Source organism: Tasmannia lanceolata, unplaced genomic scaffold (assembly GCF_043159265.1).
Source record: "Tasmannia lanceolata isolate RefF3 unplaced genomic scaffold, GAP_Taslan_0.1 ptg000019l, whole genome shotgun sequence".
Taxonomy (NCBI): domain Eukaryota; kingdom Viridiplantae; phylum Streptophyta; class Magnoliopsida; order Canellales; family Winteraceae; genus Tasmannia; species Tasmannia lanceolata.
Window position 1 is genome coordinate 27,981,768 of NW_027518696.1, and position 19,219 is coordinate 28,000,986.

Below are 19,219 nucleotides of genomic sequence, written 5' to 3' on the forward strand. Positions count from 1 at the left end.
CCTAGTATCTTCGAGCAGGTCGAGATCAGATCTTAGACCCTTGTTGTTGCGGATCTCGTTGAAGTTTTCAACTCGTAGGGAAGGAGTCCCGATTTCTACCGGGATCACGGCCTCTGTTCCGAAAGTAACGTTGAAGGGGGATTCCCCCGTAGAGGTTCGGGGCATGGTACGGTACGCCCTTAAGACTTTGTAGAGTTCATTGGCCCTCTCGTTCATCCAGCCTCTTCTTGATCCCTTGTAGGATGATTATGTTTGTAACTTCTGTTTGCCCACTAGTTTGGGGGTGTGCTACCGATGTGAACCACTCCTCGATTCTTAGGTCTTGGCAGAACTTTCTAAATTTGGCGTTGTCGAACTGTCTCCCATTATCTGTGATCAGGATCTTCGGAATCCCAAATCGGCATATAACTGACTTCCTAAAGAAATTTTGGATGTTCTGTTCTGTGATCTTTGCGAGCGGTTCTACTTCTACCCACTTCGTGAAGTAGTCGATGGTTACTACAATGAACTTCGTCCACTGAAGGCTGGTGGGAAAGGTCCAAGGATGTCTATTAGCCAAATTGTGAAGGGTCGGAGACTTACGATAGGCGTAAGAGCTACTGCCGGTCGGTGACTGACTGGGGTAAATTTCTGGCATTTTTGACATTTTCTGACAAGGTCCATAGTGTTTTTCTTTAAAGTCGGCCAGAAGAGTCATCAGAGGAGGATCTTTTGAGCGAGGGCCTTTCCTCCTAGATGTTTGCCCAAAATGCCTTCATGCACCTCCTGGAGGGCATATGCTGCATCTGTGGGATGGAAACATTTCAAACATGGCCATGTATAAGATCTTTTGTAGAGGTTTTCTCCATCAAAGGAGAACCGCGACGCTCTCTGTACGACCTTTCTGGCTTCCTTGCGGTCTTCGGGGAGTTCTCCTAACCGAAGGTATCTTATGATCTCATCCATCCAGCTGGGCTCTTGGTCTATCTACATTACATTTGTATCCGGTACATCAATGGTGGCCTTTGTTAGGAATTCAACATAAATATTTCCCAGATTCATTGTACCCGGACGTAGCCAGTCGAGACAGCGCACGACTTTCATGTTTTCGGCCCTTGGAATTCGAGTGATGTCAAATGTTATGAACTTCTGGGAGAGTTGTAACACCTTTGATAGGTACTAGGTCATCCTCGGCTCTCGGGCCTCATAATCTCCCCTGATCTTGTTTACAACTAACTGCGAGTCGCTATAGTCTTTCAGGTTTCTAGCGCAGATCTATGCAGCCAACGTCATTCCAGCAATGAGTGCCTCGTATCCTGCTTCGTTATTAGAAGCGTGGAAGACGAATCAGACCGCATATTCGAGGACGAATCCTTCTGGTCCTGTAAGGATTAGGCCAGCTCCACGCCCCCAAGCCATACACATACACACACAATCAATACACAAGGCTTAGGGGTGCGACAACACCGTACACCTACAAAGCAAGCTTCACAAGCATACAAGGCTAGCAAAGCAAATATCAAAACCACCTGAAATAATCCAAATAATTTAAATAACCAAATTTGAATGTCTTGCATCCGTCCAATAATCAAATATCAATTCTTTTTCCAAATCTCTCATCTAACTCAAAATCCCACAAAATTAAAGTATGAAATCAAATAACATAATCTCAATAGTCCTAAACAATACTCACTGTATAAATAATATAAAATACTAGAAGATAACGATAGCCAAATATTAGGGTCACTTCTGAGCCTCCTTGCCGGTTCCATGAGGATAAACCACAGTCAGCTGAAAAGCTCAGTACATAAAAATGCACTACAAAAGTGGGATCATTGCATGCTACAAAAGGAAGGTTCACAGCTACATAGAGAGGGTATAAGCCACAAGTAAAGCGATTATCACAAGTTCAATTAGGAGAGAGAGCAAAGGTTCATAAGGGCACAAGTCTAGTATCACATTGAAGGTCACAATATTCAAAAGGCCACTGAAGGTAATTAATATGGTTACGATACCACCCTGAGATCATCGGCTTAGTCCAAAAAGCAAGTTATTATCACCCTGATTGCTAACGGGTCCATAAAACGAGTTATTGCTTACACCGACCGCCCACGGTATCAGAACTAGTTCCTATGTTCACATACTTGTCGACGGGGCCAACGTTTGTCCCCCATTGGTGGGATCACAGTTCACATATAGGCTAATGCCTATGCCCCACTGGCGGGGTCTTTTCTGAGTTTACATAACCTAAGCCTCTCAATAGGTGCTCAAAGTTCACACAGTTCGAAAGAAGGCGTTCAAAGTTCAAGGCAGGTGTTTCAACTTGATTCCAAAATAGTTTCACAATAAAGATAAATCAATATTCTAAGGGTTCATATATTTGAGAAAACAAAAGGGGTGAGCATGCAAGATCCAAATAAAGATTTAAAGTTTATCAATAGCTTCACAATTCAGAAAGTTTGGGGTTCACAATTGTGGGACATGATCCCGCGAGAGGGGCGTGGGGCGCGAGCTGCCGCGCGCTCTCCCTTGGTCTCTCGTACCCACGCGATTGGCGTGTGCATTTTAATATGTTGATTTGAATTCGTCTTTCCTGTGAACTTGGGATCACTAAGGCAATCCGAATTCCACACGAAAGAGATTGACAGAGTCGCCACCTAGATGTGGGATCTAGGACCCATAATTAACCAGAAATCTAGACTCGCTACCTGGTTACGAGAATGGAAGGTATGGGGAGTTATCCACCACATGCACCATTCTTGCCCGATAATCGGTCTTCGATTCCAAAAGCTAACCCTTTTAAATTTATTTTAAATGGCTCATTCAACTCTATGTTATTGTGCGAACTAAGTGACATGCATCCTATGATCTAATTTCAATGTGAATCCTAAATGTGTATCTTGATTTCTTAATTTGTCTGGATTCAATCTAGGTGAAAGTTCTCCTAAAATTCTAATTTCATGAAAAATCCTAAGTGATTTGATTAAGCATTTACAAGAAAATTAATATACAAAACACCACAATTTGTTGTGGTGCCGACTCGCGGGTGGTATGCCGTCAGACATCCAAGCTGCCTACGTACCCAAGCCTCACTGGGATCAGAGTCGACGTAGTTCGGTGCACCTAAGCTAAGCTACTTATGCCTAACTCAACTAGGACACCGACTTAAACGGATTTGACTGTTTCAACAGTTTTAAAAGTAGTTATTTAATTCAAGTTGAGGATTTTATTATCTTAGGATTTCATCTAAGATGCTGTATGATTCTTATCTAAATGCAAGTTGTTCCTTAGACTAATGCAGGTTTGCCTACATCCTAGTTTACTAGGCTTGTCTTAAGGAAAGATTGGGTGACTAGTGTAACTAGACCTATGGTACGGTTGCTATTCATAGCAAGCGTCCGTGATGAGGCTGGACTCCTAACTCTAGGACTCCCTAAAACCTAGGACACGGCACGACACCAGTGTTCCTAAATTGGGCTCTAATGGTTCTTAGATTGGAAACCATAATCCAATGGTTCCGAAAGACACAAGATAAATCGATTTAAGTTCTCGAGGTTAATGAGTTTCAGATTTCGAAGATTTTCAGTTTCTAGATATTGAAGGATTACCAATGGTTCTAGGGTTCACCAATTTCGGCCTTGAATGGCATCCAAAGGAGGGAATCGTGCGCTCTTTCCTTGTGCAATTTAATACTTAGGTTATAGCATCTTATTGCCTGGCAGAATCTCGGGATTTCCGTGGACAATAACCTCGGAGCCAACAACATGCTATAACTTAAATATTCAAATTGTCAAAGATCAAGTTGCAATTGGGATACGATTATGGATGCACTGGCCATTTTTCCAGGAAAATCTAAAGATCCTAAAATTTCTGTTTCAATGGATTAAGGAGTGAACATGTGACAGAATTTTAAAGTTCTTTAGGAATTTTTATATGATTTTCAATTAATTTCGAATTTTCCATGGATTTTATCAATTTTAAGCATATGAGCGGTTTTACAAGTGAAATTGTTGCAAATAAATTCGAAATGATTTGAAATTTCTACAGCAGCAAGATGAAAATGTATGTAGCTTACAGGATGAGTTTTGCATATTTTTACATTAAATTCACATTTAATCTTGATTAAACCATTAAATGTCCAGATTGCACAATTAACACATAAACTAGTAGAAATATAACTCTAAATTCTATGAAATTTCTACAGAAATACTATATGAATCAAAATAGCATGCAGTGAGATTTTCATGAATTTTAGAAATTATTTACTACCAATTTCGGATTTTACAATTTCCAGACCAGATTATAAATTAACACTACATCCCATATTAAAACAGATCCAAATCACACGAAAATTTTACAGTAACAAGTAATATGGAAGATAAGACTACTGTAAAAATTTTATGAATTTTAATGATGATCTGATGTTAGTAAAAATTCTCCTAAAATCTGATAAGTTTCAAAGAAAATATTAAATAATATACCAAATAAACTCCAAATATCTTTACAAATTCATGGTAAAATGAATCAGTAACATATTATTTTCTCACGAAATTTCATTAATTTTAGAATCTGTTTGGTATATAATTTAATTTTTCTTCGTCAAAAGATGTTTTTTGAAGAGTTTTCCATTTTTAAAACACAATTTGCGGAAAAAATCAGAAAAATTCGGAAAAATACAGAAATATTTTGAGAACAATGCACCTACCTGTGGTGAAGATCTCCGCCCAATCCAAAAAATATAAAAAATCCTGCCGCCGCCGATCCGCTCCGCCGTCTTTCGCTTTCTCTGGAGTGTTTAGAGGGAGTGATTGAGGGAGTGAAGAGATAATGGAAGAAGAATATTAGGGAGAGGGATGGAAGAATATATTGAGGAAAGGGATTGGAGGGAGTGATTAGAAGAGATAATGGAAGAGAAAGAGATAATGGAAGATAAATTTCTTTTTTTTTTCCTCCCCATTATGGATGGGAAGGGAGATATATATAGGGAGAGAAAGAGAGAGAGAGAGATATGTTGGTGGAGAGCTCATCATGTTGTCCCTCTTAGTGGAGAATCCATCATTATTGTTCTTAGTGGAGGGCCCATCATGTTTCTTAGTGGAGAGTCCATCATTATTGCTCTTAGTGGAGGGCCCATCATGTTTCTTAGTGGAGAGTCCATCATTATTGCTCTTAGTGGAGGGCCCATCATGTTTCTTAGTGGAGAGCTACCATCATTGCTCTTCATAAGAGGCCTCACAAGAGGCCCCACTGAGGCCCCACAACGCGGGCCCCACAATGTGGGCCCTCGGTTGATTCGATTTTAAACAAATGTTCAATGCGGGCCCACCAAACGAGTCCAAATTTAATCAAAATGCATCATGCGGCCCCACCAAATGGGTCCAACTTTCTCGATCCAAATTTAATCGAAGCACCCAATGCGGGCCCACCAAACGGGTCCCAATTCTCTCTGGTTTAGATTTTTCTGAATAATCCTTCTCAACATTTAGCGGGAAAATACGAAACACGACGGAAACGACCAAAAATATTTAGAAATGTAACAAACGGATGCGGGAAAGAAAGACATTGGAAAACCGACGGAAAACAAACCCTAATTTCTTTATCGATTAAGGTAGAGCAAAATGGGGTGTCTACAGATGCCCCTCTTTGGTAGAGATGACGTAGTCATCGAATACCAAAGTCAAAATGACAGAGCCATTTTGCATAGCTTTAATCGACAAAAGACTCTACACAAACGGAACTTAGACGCAAACATTTACTACCTAACGCAAGGCCCTAAATGAAATCCTAGAATTAGAACATAATAAGAAATCCTGATGCGGTGCCGTTCACAAACGGGCAACGAGAGAATGAGATACCACTTTCGAATGGATTCCGAACAGAAAGAACAAAGATCGTTCTCAAGCGGTTTTTTTTTTTTTTTTAAAAAAAAAAAAAAAAAAAAAAAAAAAAAAAAAAAAAAAAAAGAAGAAAATGAGACATCTTTCACAAGCGGGCTCAAGGAGGATAAGAGACCATTCACAAATGGATTCAGAAAATGAGGTACCGTTCACAAACGGGCTCAAGGAGAAGACGAGACCATTCACAAATGGACTCGAAAATGAGGTACCGTTTACAAACGGGCTTAAAGAGAACACATGACCATTCACAAATGGACTCGAGAAACGAGGCACCGTTCACAAACGGGCTCAAGGAGAACATGAGACCATTCACAAATGGACTCAGAAAATGAGGTACCATTCACAAACGGGCTCAAGGAGAATAAAAGACCATTCACAAATGGGCTCAGAAAATGAGGTACCGTTCACCAACGGGCTCAAGGAGAAGACGAGACCATTCACAAATGGATTCGAGAAACGAGGCACCGTTCACAAACGGGCTCAAGGAAAACATGAGACCATTCACAAATAGACTCAGAAAATGAGGTACCGTTCACAAACGGGCTCAAGGAGAATAAAAAGACCATTCACAAATGGGCTCAGAAAATGAGGTACCGTTCACCAACGGGCTCAAGGAGAAGACGAGACCATTCACAAATGGATTCGAGAAACGAGGCACCGTTCACAAACGGGCTCAAGGAAAACATGAGACCATTCACAAATGGGCTCAGAAAATGAGGTACCGTTCACCAACGGGCTCAAGGAGAAGACGAGACCATTCACAAATGGATTCGAGAAACGAGGCACCGTTCACAAACGGGCTCAAGGAAAACATGAGACCATTCACAAATAGACTCAGAAAATGAGGTATCGTTCACAAACGGGCTTAAGGAGAAGACGAGACCATTCACAAATGGACTCGAGAAACGAGGCACCGTTCACAAACGGGCTCAAGGAAAACATGAGACCATTCACAAATAGACTCAGAAAATGAGGTACCGTTCACAAACGGGCTTAAGGAGAAGACGAGACCATTCACAAATGGACTCGAAAATGAGGTACCGTTTACAAACGGGCTTAAGGAGAAGACGAGACCATTCACAAATGGACTCGAGAAACGAGGCACCGTTCACAAACGGGCTCTAGGAGAACATGAGACCATTCATAAATGGACTCGAGAAATGAGGCACCGTTCACAAATGGGCTCAAAGAAACAAGATAGCTTCAACCACGAAGAATTTAGAGATTTTTCATAAACTTAAATTTGACGTAGGATTGGATTTGATGAATTTTTGATTTTTCAGAAATAAGGCAGCGTCCACAAACGGGCTCAAGGAGGACATGAGACCATTCACAAATAGACTCAGAAAATGAAGTACCGTTCACAAACGGGCTTAAGGAGAAGACGGGACCATTTACAAATGGACTCGAGAAATGAGGCACCGTTCACAAACGGGCTCAAAGAAACAAGATAGCTTTGATTGATGAACTCAACAACGAAGAATTTAGAGTTTTTTCATGAACTTGAATTTGACATAGGATTGGATTTGATGAATTTTTAGTTTTTCAGAAATAAGGCAGCGTCCACAAACGGGCTCAAGGAGGATATGAGACCGTAAATGGACTCAGAAAAATGAGACACCGTTCACAAACGGGTTCAAGGAGAAGACGAGACCATTTACAAATGGACTCGAGAAACGAGGCACCGTTCACAAACGGGCTCTAGGAGAACATGAGACCATTCATAAATGGACTCGAGAAATGAGGCACCGTTCACAAACGGGCTCAAAGAAACAAGATAGCTTCAACCACGAAGAATTTAGAGATTTTTCATAAACTTGAATTTGACGTAGGATTGGATTTGATGAATTTTTGATTTTTCAGAAATAAGGCAGCGTCCACAAACGGGCTCAAGGAGGACATGAGACCGTAAATGGACTCAGAAAAATGAGACACCGTTCACAAACGGGTTCAAGGAGAAGACGAGACCATTTACAAATGGACTCGAGAAAAGCGGCACCGTTCACAAACAGGCTCAAAGAAACAAGATAGCTTTGATTGATGAATTCAATAACGAAGAATTTAGAGATTTTTCATGAACTTGAATTTGACATAGGATTGGATTTGATGAATTTTTGATTTTTTTGAACTTAATGAAATCGAGGATGTTATAGATCGTGCCTGACAAAGATATCGGAAACTAGGACTTTGACGAATGATGAAACGGCAAACCGAAGAACCATTACTAACAAGAATGGATTAGAAACACTTTTATTAAACTTCAACAAGATTTTTCTCAAAGAGACTGCTGGTCTTGTCTTTGGGGATTTGGATGACTGAAACCTTGAACAAGACACTTGAAATTGGTAATCTAGAACAACGGCTCTCTTGGATATAATCATGGAAAAGTGGGACTTGCCTCTTGATAGGTGTTTAGATAAACATTTCTTGACCAGGAAAGTATTTAACTAACTGGAAGGAAATTCTGAATTTTAACGGTTCATCTTTCTGAGAAATTGGCTCGACCATCATTGCATCTGAGGCTCTTCCAAGCTTAAGATGCCTTCCTGGGGTATGATCTTTTTACGGAAGCTGGGCTTTCTGATGTTTCTACTTCTGAATTCTTCTGGGTTGATCATCTTTGAAATATAGCTGTTTGACTAGATTCTCGAACTTTTTCAGGTACAATCGCAGGGAGCTGACGAGGCCGGGCCTCCTTCACCGAGACAGTTGCATCATTTGGACATATGGATGACGATTGACTCTTTTTAAATAGAAAACTTAGATAAAAGGCACTACTCAAAGGATTGAGGAGCTCTAAAGGAGTGAACATAGAATAACAACGATTGATTAACTACACTGACAGACACAGTAATGCTTCTGACTTAGTTAACGTTTTATTTGGTAAGTCTATCCTTTCAAGGAATATTTTTTTCAATTGGTAAACACTGGACTTTTTCCTTAAAACAGTAATGCCTCAATGATTTAATTACAACTCCTAGGATTGCTTAGCTCCAATGCCCCCAGTTTTGAGGACGTCACTTGAATTTGTTTGAACTTCAATTGATCTTCAGTCCTGATACCGGCTGTAACCTTCTTATAAATTTGCTTGAACTTCAGTTGATCTTCAGTCTTGATACTGGCTGTAGCCTTCTTATAATGATTCTCTTACCGTGACCAAGTCACCTCTTCAGGGTTTTTAACTTGGCGGACCGTGGTAGCCTTAACTTTTGCCTGAACCGTCTTTCTAGGTTTTCGATTCAGCAGGCTATCCCCTTAACTTTTGCCTAAGCCGCCCTTTCGGGTTTTCAACTTAACAGGGGAATGATCTTAAATTTTGCCTAAACCGCCCTTTCAGGTTTTCAGTCTAGCAGATCTTCAAACTCCATTTTTTTTTATTCATCATCATTTTTTTTTTTTGTTTCGGGACCTAGATCATTAGTTCTGAACACCGGAAGGACTTTATAGGTAGGATAGGGCTTTTCAAAGAATGGCTTAAGGTTCAACAAAGATTTCGACCGAACCTGTGAATAGGTTACCTACATATCCCAAGGTAGGAATCAGGTTGTGTATAGTTCAGGGCGAATGCCCCTAGTTTGAAGATAAATTGTTCGAAAGTTTATTGATTTTTCTTTTTTTTTTCTTCTTTCTGGAATAATTGACTTCTCTTCTTTAGGAACTTGTCCCCTTTTTTTTTTTCTGAAAGGATTGAATTTCTTTTTTTTTTTTGGATTGATTGAATTGCTTTTCTTTTTTGAATTGACCGAACTCAGTTTAACCGAGCTGCCTACGTACCCCAGTGTAGGGATCAGGTCTCGCATAGTTCGGGGCGAATGCCCCTAGTTTGATGGGTTTTCAAGAAAATTTCATTTAGGCTCGAAGGGTTTGCAAACCAGTATTCTTTTGACGTTGGGTTCTGATTTTGGGATTTATTCGGCCAAAGGAGGCCTTCCGATGTTCAGATTGGGAGTCGATCTAGTTTACTAGAGTCCCTCTGGTACTGATTATTTATTTTTTTATTTTCTTTTTCTTTTTTTTACGGAGTTTGACGGCATTTCCAGGTAAGAGATAATAAATCTTCTTCTTTCAAGATTCTAATACGTGCCTTCGACTTTCATAGAGCGAAACTTGTTCTTCGACATCCTCCATCTATGGATTTGTAACTCTTGATATCTGATGATCACTTTTCAATGCTTGCTCTTGAACTTCTTATCTCGAATTTGATGGCTTCATGTTATGAATTTGAGAACCAAGGTCATTGATTGGAAATATGAAAGTTGTTTCCACTCCATGCCCCTTGCATAGCATATGATATTCACTTCATTCTTTCTTGAACCTTCTATCTGGGTCTTTCTCTTGGCATTAATGGTAACACTTACCGGACCATCTTTTTATCCTCAAAATGGGTTTACCAATTCTTCACACTTTTCAGAGGGTAATGTATTTTCAATCGGCATTTACTGGATCAAGGTTTCAGTGCCAGTGTTTACCACTTTAATTTCATCTTTGAAAGGCTGAGATTGGCGCTCCTCCTCTTGTTCAAGTAATTGTTGTGACTCAAGTGGAGTTTTGCCAATTTTGTCCTCATTTGAGGAGGGAGTCTTACTTTAAGATCAGAAGCATACTTAAGAAACAGACACAAGTGAACTATTGAAACTTGAAATTTTATTTAAAGGAAAGGCTATTACATCTGACGACCTATCCTGAACATGCTCAGGATTCACAACTCTGAATAAAGAGAAAAGCAAACGATAACTTGCCTGGACTAGGCATTAACCTTGAACTGTAAAACCGGACTCAACAATTGTACTGACCATGGTGACTGACTCAACATAAAATAGTAAATGACTAAAACTTTAACTGCTGCAACTGTCTAGCTTTGGAGGCTCGGCGAAAGCTGGCTCATAAATGGTACTTTCAACTTCTGATTCTTTTCATTGCAACCGGACCTGTGCCCCTTTGAGCCTTCAGTTATTTAAGCATTGCGAACGGCTGGCGGCAGTACTGCATGATTCGGTAATGGGTTATTGGTAGCAACGGGACTTGGCTCAAACACAAGGCTTTTATTGTCGAGCAACCTCTGGATTCTGAATTTTAGGGCAATGCAATTATCAGTGAGATGGCCAGAATTTCTATGGTATTCGCAGTGTTGATCTGTTCGCCAATTTGCTGGTAAAGGATTAGGAAGAGCCCTAATGTCGGGCAGGATTATGCGACCTGAGGCTAGACACTCCTTCAGTATCACAGATGGTGGAAGAGGGAGAGGGGTAAATTCTGTCCGGGCCTGTGGCCGAGGTGCGACAGCAGGTTGGGTATAATCCATCACCATGGGGTTCTGAGGTTTTGAAGGCTGAGGCTTGGAGCTGGAAAGGTTATTAATTTCAGCTGATGGAGGCTTCCTGAATTCTTTGGTATTCGGGTTACTTCGGTTGAACACACCTTGAGCCATAGCCTCCTCTATTTGGGTGCCTGCCACGATAAAGTGTTTGAAGTCCGGATAATACTGCAACGACATGTGATACTGGAGCTGGGGGGAAATATTTTTCATGATTATTTGGACCTGCTCTTCCTCAGAAGGGCGCTCCATCATCTGAGCTGCTATTCTCCTCCATCTTTTCACAAAGGTCAGAAAGGATTCCCTCAAGTCTTGCTTTGTCCTTTCCAAATCCTTTCTGGTGATTTCTGTCCCGTCATCATATTTGAATTGCCTGATGAACTGCTCGCCGATATCCTTCCATGTCCTGTAACGAGTCTTGTCCAAGACCATGAACCACCTCCTGGCAACCTTGGTTAGGGAAACCGGGAACAATTGAGCCATTTGCTCAGAAGATAAGCCTTGAGGTTGACACATGATGGTGAACATTTGCAAATGTGTGATTGGACAACCCACACCATCATATTTATCAAAGTCCGGCATTTGAAAATTGGCTGGGAGACGGATTTCTGGGAACAGTGTGAGGTCACTTGGATTGAAACCACCCTGGTCCTGAAACTGAATGTCCTGAACCTTCCTGGTAAGACTTTCTAATTTCTCCATAACTACTTTATCAACCATGGACTGAGAAGGCCTGCTGCGATCTTCGCTGTACTGCTCTTTTTCAAAATCTTCTTCAGTTTTGTCAGGGATAGGAATGAACACTGGCTGGGCAGGTGCGGCTGAAGTAACTGTATGGTGCATGGACCCTTTATCTTTGGACAACGATGGCCCCAACTTTTCAGAAAGCTGGGCCTTGATAACTTGGTTCTCTTCTTTGAGTTCTTGAAGCTGCCGGAGAATCAAGGTGAGAGTATCGGTAATAGCAGCGGGTGGAAGACTACTGTTCTGGTTTTCTGCCATTGGGGAGGATGAGGATGGGAAAGAAGGAGATGCTGGGGTCCTCAGAGAAGGTGGCGGGGAGACAGATTTCCTCTGCAATCGAGAAGAGATCCGAACCCAAGGAATAGTAGGGTTAGCTATGGTGTTTAGTGCCCTGTCATGGAAATAATGAACACGAGGTATATGAGCTTGGCATTCATGGAGTGTTTCTTCTCAATGACTGAAAAATATTACACATTTAAGCAAGTAATTGGGACAATAGAATGAATCCAAATGATGAGGGGAATGCCCTTAGTTCAAGGATTATGAGAGTAAACTCTGAAGGATTTAGCAGAAATATTCTTGAAAAAGGTAGCCCCTAGAGGAGGAAGAGATCAAGGGTACAGGCAAGATTGGATCATCAAGATTGCACGATCAAATGATTGAGACACAATTTTCGCCAATGAAGACACAATCGAATCCCACAAGAGACGAATGATAGACACATGATCAAAATGTGAGATTGCATAGGATTACTTTCAACGGGTAGATCAAGAATAACTAATCCTATGTGATCTTTGGAAATGATGGGATTTATATCCTAACCCCAAAGGAAAAGTTTTTAGTCTTCGCACATTTTAACAGTGTTACCTGAAGGCATCAACCCTAATCCTAATCTAGCGGAGTGGAGAGAGGATCTCGACTCATGACTTTGTTTGTGTACCTAGGACCGATCGTAGCCATTGGAAGATGGACTACGGCCTAATCTAGACACAAATGGGTAAGATATCCTAAACTAGGCTCACACATGTGGTGCACATGTGTTCGTATACTGCATGCATGTGTGGGTTAATCTAGGGGTAAGGCCAAGAGTCCCCTTAGCGCGAATCCATGTTCGATATACTGTACCAGTGTCCGGCGTATCAGTACGTGAACAAGAGATCCGTTTACGCACCATAAAGGTACTAGGCTAAGGGTGGAATGCTTCTCTAGCACAGAGGCACCAGGTGATGAAATCCCAGTCAACCATGCTAGATAACACTCCGGGTTCCTAAAATAGGACGTGTGTGCATGTGAAATGCAAGGGTTTAGATGCAAGTGATGTAAGTGTGTGCAATAAGTTCGCGCAATCTATGATGCCTTCAGGTTTTGTTAAATTAAGTTCGAGTAAAATGTGATGAGAAAATAAAACGAGACAAACTAATCTAACAAGTATAGAGTTTTTATGAGCCAGTTAAATTAAATTCAAATGAATTATCTTTTGAAATTTTAATGAAGTTAGGTGGTCCCCAGCAGAGTCGCCAGACTGTGGGACATGATCCCGCGAGAGGGGCGTGGGGCGCGAGCCGCCGCGCGCTCTCCCTTGGTCTCTCGTACCCACGCGATTGGCGTGTGCATTTTAATATGTTGATTTGAATTCGTCTTTCCTGTGAACTTGGGATCACTAAGGCAATCCGAATTCCACACGAAAGAGATTGACAGAGTCGCCACCTAGATGTGGGATCTAGGACCCATAATTAACCAGAAATCTAGACTCGCTACCTGGTTACGAGAATGGAAGGTATGGGGAGTTATCCACCACATGCACCATTCTTGCCCGATAATCGGTCTTCGATTCCAAAAGCTAACCCTTTTAAATTTATTTTAAATGGCTCATTCAACTCTATGTTATTGTGCGAACTAAGTGACATGCATCCTATGATCTAATTTCAATGTGAATCCTAAATGTGTATCTTGATTTCTTAATTTGTCTGGATTCAATCTAGGTGAAAGTTCTCCTAAAATTCTAATTTCATGAAAAATCCTAAGTGATTTGATTAAGCATTTACAAGAAAATTAATATACAAAACACCACAATTTGTTGTGGTGCCGACTCGCGGGTGGTATGCCGTCAGACATCCAAGCTGCCTACGTACCCAAGCCTCACTGGGATCAGAGTCGACGTAGTTCGGTGCACCTAAGCTAAGCTACTTATGCCTAACTCAACTAGGACACCGACTTAAACGGATTTGACTGTTTCAACAGTTTTAAAAGTAGTTATTTAATTCAAGTTGAGGATTTTATTATCTTAGGATTTCATCTAAGATGCTGTATGATTCTTATCTAAATGCAAGTTGTTCCTTAGACTAATGCAGGTTTGCCTACATCCTAGTTTACTAGGCTTGTCTTAAGGAAAGATTGGGTGACTAGTGTAACTAGACCTATGGTACGGTTGCTATTCATAGCAAGCGTCCGTGATGAGGCTGGACTCCTAACTCTAGGACTCCCTAAAACCTAGGACACGGCACGACACCAGTGTTCCTAAATTGGGCTCTAATGGTTCTTAGATTGGAAACCATAATCCAATGGTTCCGAAAGACACAAGATAAATCGATTTAAGTTCTCGAGGTTAATGAGTTTCAGATTTCGAAGATTTTCAGTTTCTAGATATTGAAGGATTACCAATGGTTCTAGGGTTCACCAATTTCGGCCTTGAATGGCATCCAAAGGAGGGAATCGTGCGCTCTTTCCTTGTGCAATTTAATACTTAGGTTATAGCATCTTATTGCCTGGCAGAATCTCGGGATTTCCGTGGACAATAACCTCGGAGCCAACAACATGCTATAACTTAAATATTCAAATTGTCAAAGATCAAGTTGCAATTGGGATACGATTATGGATGCACTGGCCATTTTTCCAGGAAAATCTAAAGATCCTAAAATTTCTGTTTCAATGGATTAAGGAGTGAACATGTGACAGAATTTTAAAGTTCTTTAGGAATTTTTATATGATTTTCAATTAATTTCGAATTTTCCATGGATTTTATCAATTTTAAGCATATGAGCGGTTTTACAAGTGAAATTGTTGCAAATAAATTCGAAATGATTTGAAATTTCTACAGCAGCAAGATGAAAATGTATGTAGCTTACAGGATGAGTTTTGCATATTTTTACATTAAATTCACATTTAATCTTGATTAAACCATTAAATGTCCAGATTGCACAATTAACACATAAACTAGTAGAAATATAACTCTAAATTCTATGAAATTTCTACAGAAATACTATATGAATCAAAATAGCATGCAGTGAGATTTTCATGAATTTTAGAAATTATTTACTACCAATTTCGGATTTTACAATTTCCAGACCAGATTATAAATTAACACTACATCCCATATTAAAACAGATCCAAATCACACGAAAATTTTACAGTAACAAGTAATATGGAAGATAAGACTACTGTAAAAATTTTATGAATTTTAATGATGATCTGATGTTAGTAAAAATTCTCCTAAAATCTGATAAGTTTCAAAGAAAATATTAAATAATATACCAAATAAACTCCAAATATCTTTACAAATTCATGGTAAAATGAATCAGTAACATATTATTTTCTCACGAAATTTCATTAATTTTAGAATCTGTTTGGTATATAATTTAATTTTTCTTCGTCAAAAGATGTTTTTTGAAGAGTTTTCCATTTTTAAAACACAATTTGCGGAAAAAATCAGAAAAATTCGGAAAAATACAGAAATATTTTGAGAACAATGCACCTACCTGTGGTGAAGATCTCCGCCCAATCCAAAAAATATAAAAAATCCTGCCGCCGCCGATCCGCTCCGCCGTCTTTCGCTTTCTCTGGAGTGTTTAGAGGGAGTGATTGAGGGAGTGAAGAGATAATGGAAGAAGAATATTAGGGAGAGGGATGGAAGAATATATTGAGGAAAGGGATTGGAGGGAGTGATTAGAAGAGATAATGGAAGAGAAAGAGATAATGGAAGATAAATTTCTTTTTTTTTTCCTCCCCATTATGGATGGGAAGGGAGATATATATAGGGAGAGAAAGAGAGAGAGAGAGATATGTTGGTGGAGAGCTCATCATGTTGTCCCTCTTAGTGGAGAATCCATCATTATTGTTCTTAGTGGAGGGCCCATCATGTTTCTTAGTGGAGAGTCCATCATTATTGCTCTTAGTGGAGGGCCCATCATGTTTCTTAGTGGAGAGTCCATCATTATTGCTCTTAGTGGAGGGCCCATCATGTTTCTTAGTGGAGAGCTACCATCATTGCTCTTCATAAGAGGCCTCACAAGAGGCCCCACTGAGGCCCCACAACGCGGGCCCCACAATGTGGGCCCTCGGTTGATTCGATTTTAAACAAATGTTCAATGCGGGCCCACCAAACGAGTCCAAATTTAATCAAAATGCATCATGCGGCCCCACCAAATGGGTCCAACTTTCTCGATCCAAATTTAATCGAAGCACCCAATGCGGGCCCACCAAACGGGTCCCAATTCTCTCTGGTTTAGATTTTTCTGAATAATCCTTCTCAACATTTAGCGGGAAAATACGAAACACGACGGAAACGACCAAAAATATTTAGAAATGTAACAAACGGATGCGGGAAAGAAAGACATTGGAAAACCGACGGAAAACAAACCCTAATTTCTTTATCGATTAAGGTAGAGCAAAATGGGGTGTCTACAACAATCAACAATGTCATAGTATTCGAAAGGTAAATCGCAGCACTAAGGTAGTACGAAATTACGTACCTCAATACCGAATCACTTTCTTTATCCCTTTCCTTATAGGTCAAATACCTATTTCAAATAGTTCATTCACATCACATAAGGGCCTAATAGCTAAGGCAAAACACACAAGATGAATTGGGAATTCCCAAAATAATTTACAATTTTTAGGTCATTGGCAGTCGACTGGGCTCCACCAGTCGACTGGCCGAAGGCTACTGTGCCTATATAAAAATCCCTCTTAGGCGCTCCAGTCGACTGGTTCAGTCTTCTGCCCCTTAACTACTGTTTCGATGTAAAACACAGTTTTTGGGTGCGCCAGTCGACTGTTCGAGTCAGTCGATTGCCCTCGAAAAACCGGTTTTACCTGATTTCACATAACTTTTGTGCATCATATCTTTTTCATCCGGACTCTGAATTGTGCGAGGTCGGATCCGATGGATTCGTATTGACGAAAGGAATCTAATAGGTCCAATTTTGGAAATCCGAATCACTATGATTAATTATTATAAAATAAATCTAATTTCCATGCTGAAACCTTCAATATCGAGATTTCTATGAACAAAATCAGTTGATCTAGAGTTCTTTGGGAATTCAACATGAAACAGATCCCAACGAATCCAAGATCTATCACGGAGTTCGCCATAGATCAAAATCAAAGCTCTAATCACATCAAATCCTTAGTTTAGGGCTCTTATTATTCATTTTATCAATAAGGATCACAAATCTTACCTCGGTTTGCGATCTCTCTTCCTGAATCGCGTTCTTCCTCTCTTTCTCGTCGAAGATCTTCTCTTAGGGCTGCAAAGACGGCTTAGGGTTTCTTAATATCTCTTAAGGTAATATTTATAAGCTTTTCTAAAAAGCCCTAATTATAAACCAAGTCAAATGACAAAAAATGCCCCTCAATAATAGAGGGGAAGAATTTCGGAAGGAGGGGCATTTCAGGTACTTACATTCTACCATCCTTACAAAATTTTCGTCCTCGAAATTTACTTAATACGCACCTGAGCCATCGAATAGGAACATATATTTATCTCTCATCTTTTCTTCCAATTCCCAGGTGGCCTCACACTCTGAGTGATTTTGCCATTGGACTTTTACGTATGGTATAGTCCAACGCCTGAGAACTTGGTCTTTATGATCCACAATACGAATTGGTTGCTCTTCGAATGACATGTCTTCTCTCAATTCCAATGGTGCTATATCAATCACATGGCTAGGATCTGGAATGTACTTTCGTAGCATCGATATATGAAACACATTATGAACTCCTGATAACGATGGTGGCAAAGCAAGTCTATAAGCCAGTTTTCCAATCTTTTCGTGTATCTCATAAGGTCCCACAAATCTTGGGCTCAACTTTCCTCTAACTCCAAATCGCATCACTCCTTTTGTGGGTGACACTTTCAAAAGTACATTATCATCAACTTCAAATTTTATCTCTCTTCGTCTATTGTCTGCATAACTTTTCTGACGACTTTGCGCTGCACGAAGGCGCTCACGAACTATCTGGACGATGTCCACAACTTGCTGAATTAACTCGGTATTCAATAGCTTCTTCTCACCCACATCGTCCCAACAAGGCCTACACTTTCTTCCATACAAGGCCTCGAAGGTGCCATCTTAATACTTGCTTGATAACTATTGTTATAAGAGAATTCCACTAAAGGGAGATGATTATCCCAAGAGCCTTTAAAATCCATCACACATGCCCGGAGCATGTCTTCCAATATCTAAATTATCCTTTCAGATTGTCCATCCGTCTGAGGGTGGAATGCAGTACTGAACTCAAGCAAAGTTCCCATTGCTGAATGCACACTGTTCCAAAATCTCGATACAAATCGGGTGTCTCTGTTAGACACGATGGTCTTGAGCACTCCATGATATTTCATGATTTGATCGACATACAACTTAGCTAGCCCTTCAGAAGCTAAGTCTGTTCTAATGGGTATGAAGTGAGCTGACTTAGTCAATCGATCAACTATCACCCACACGGTATCGTTGCCTAAGGGAGTACGAGGTAATGCTGTCACAAAGTCCATTGTAATCTCCTCCCACTTCCATTCAGGAATAGGAAGCGGTTGCAATGTTCCTGCAAGTCTCTGATGCTCGGCCTTTATCACTTGGCAAGTTAGACATTGCGATACATATTGGGCTATTTCTCTCTTCATGTTGTTCCACCAAAAATTCCCCTTCAAATCTTTATACATCTATGTGCTTCCAGAGTGCACCGAATAACTAGTGCTGTGAGCCTCTTTCATAATTTCTCTTTTTAATTCCGCATTATCAGGAACACAAAGACGATTGCCAAATCTCAAAGTACAATCCTGATGAACGTGAAATTCTGATTCCTTTCTCTCGTCCAACCTTCTTCGAATCTTGCACAACTCATCATCAGATTCTTGAGCGATTCTTATCTTTCTTGTAATGTAGGTTGAAGTTGTAGTGCTGCAATCTGAGCTCCAACACTTGGCACGTAAATTTCAATTTCTTCTCTCCGCAGATCCTCCAAAATATTCTTTTGAGATGTAATCAAAGACGCCAAATTAACTGACAAT

At 40.3% G+C, this 19,219-nt stretch overlaps 1 protein-coding gene across 1 annotated transcript; it reads right to left on the bottom strand.

Moving 5' to 3' along the window:
* Positions 1-696: 696 nt before the first annotated feature.
* Positions 697-18,283, bottom strand: LOC143852461 (uncharacterized). Its single transcript, XM_077361845.1, has 3 exons — positions 18,227-18,283; positions 17,666-18,170; positions 697-785 (listed from the first exon to the last, which is right to left on the bottom strand). The coding sequence occupies exons 1-3, from the start codon at positions 18,281-18,283 to the stop codon at positions 697-699; spliced, it is 651 nt and encodes a 216-aa protein (XP_077217960.1).
* Between the last annotated feature and the right edge of the window lie 936 nt (positions 18,284-19,219).

Bases quoted from the DNA above. Each gene is read 5' to 3' on its own strand.
- LOC143852461 (XM_077361845.1), bottom strand. From the start codon at position 18,283: ATGGCACCTTCGAGGCCTTGTATGGAAGAAAGTGTAGGCCTTGTTGGG. The intron at 18,171-18,226 runs GTGAGAAGAAGC...GACATCGTCCAG, and splicing joins GCCTTGTTGGGACGATGTGG to ATAGTTCGTGAGCGCCTTCG. The intron at 786-17,665 runs GTGCGTATTAAG...TCCATCCCACAG, and splicing joins GTTCCTATTCGATGGCTCAG to ATGCAGCATATGCCCTCCAG.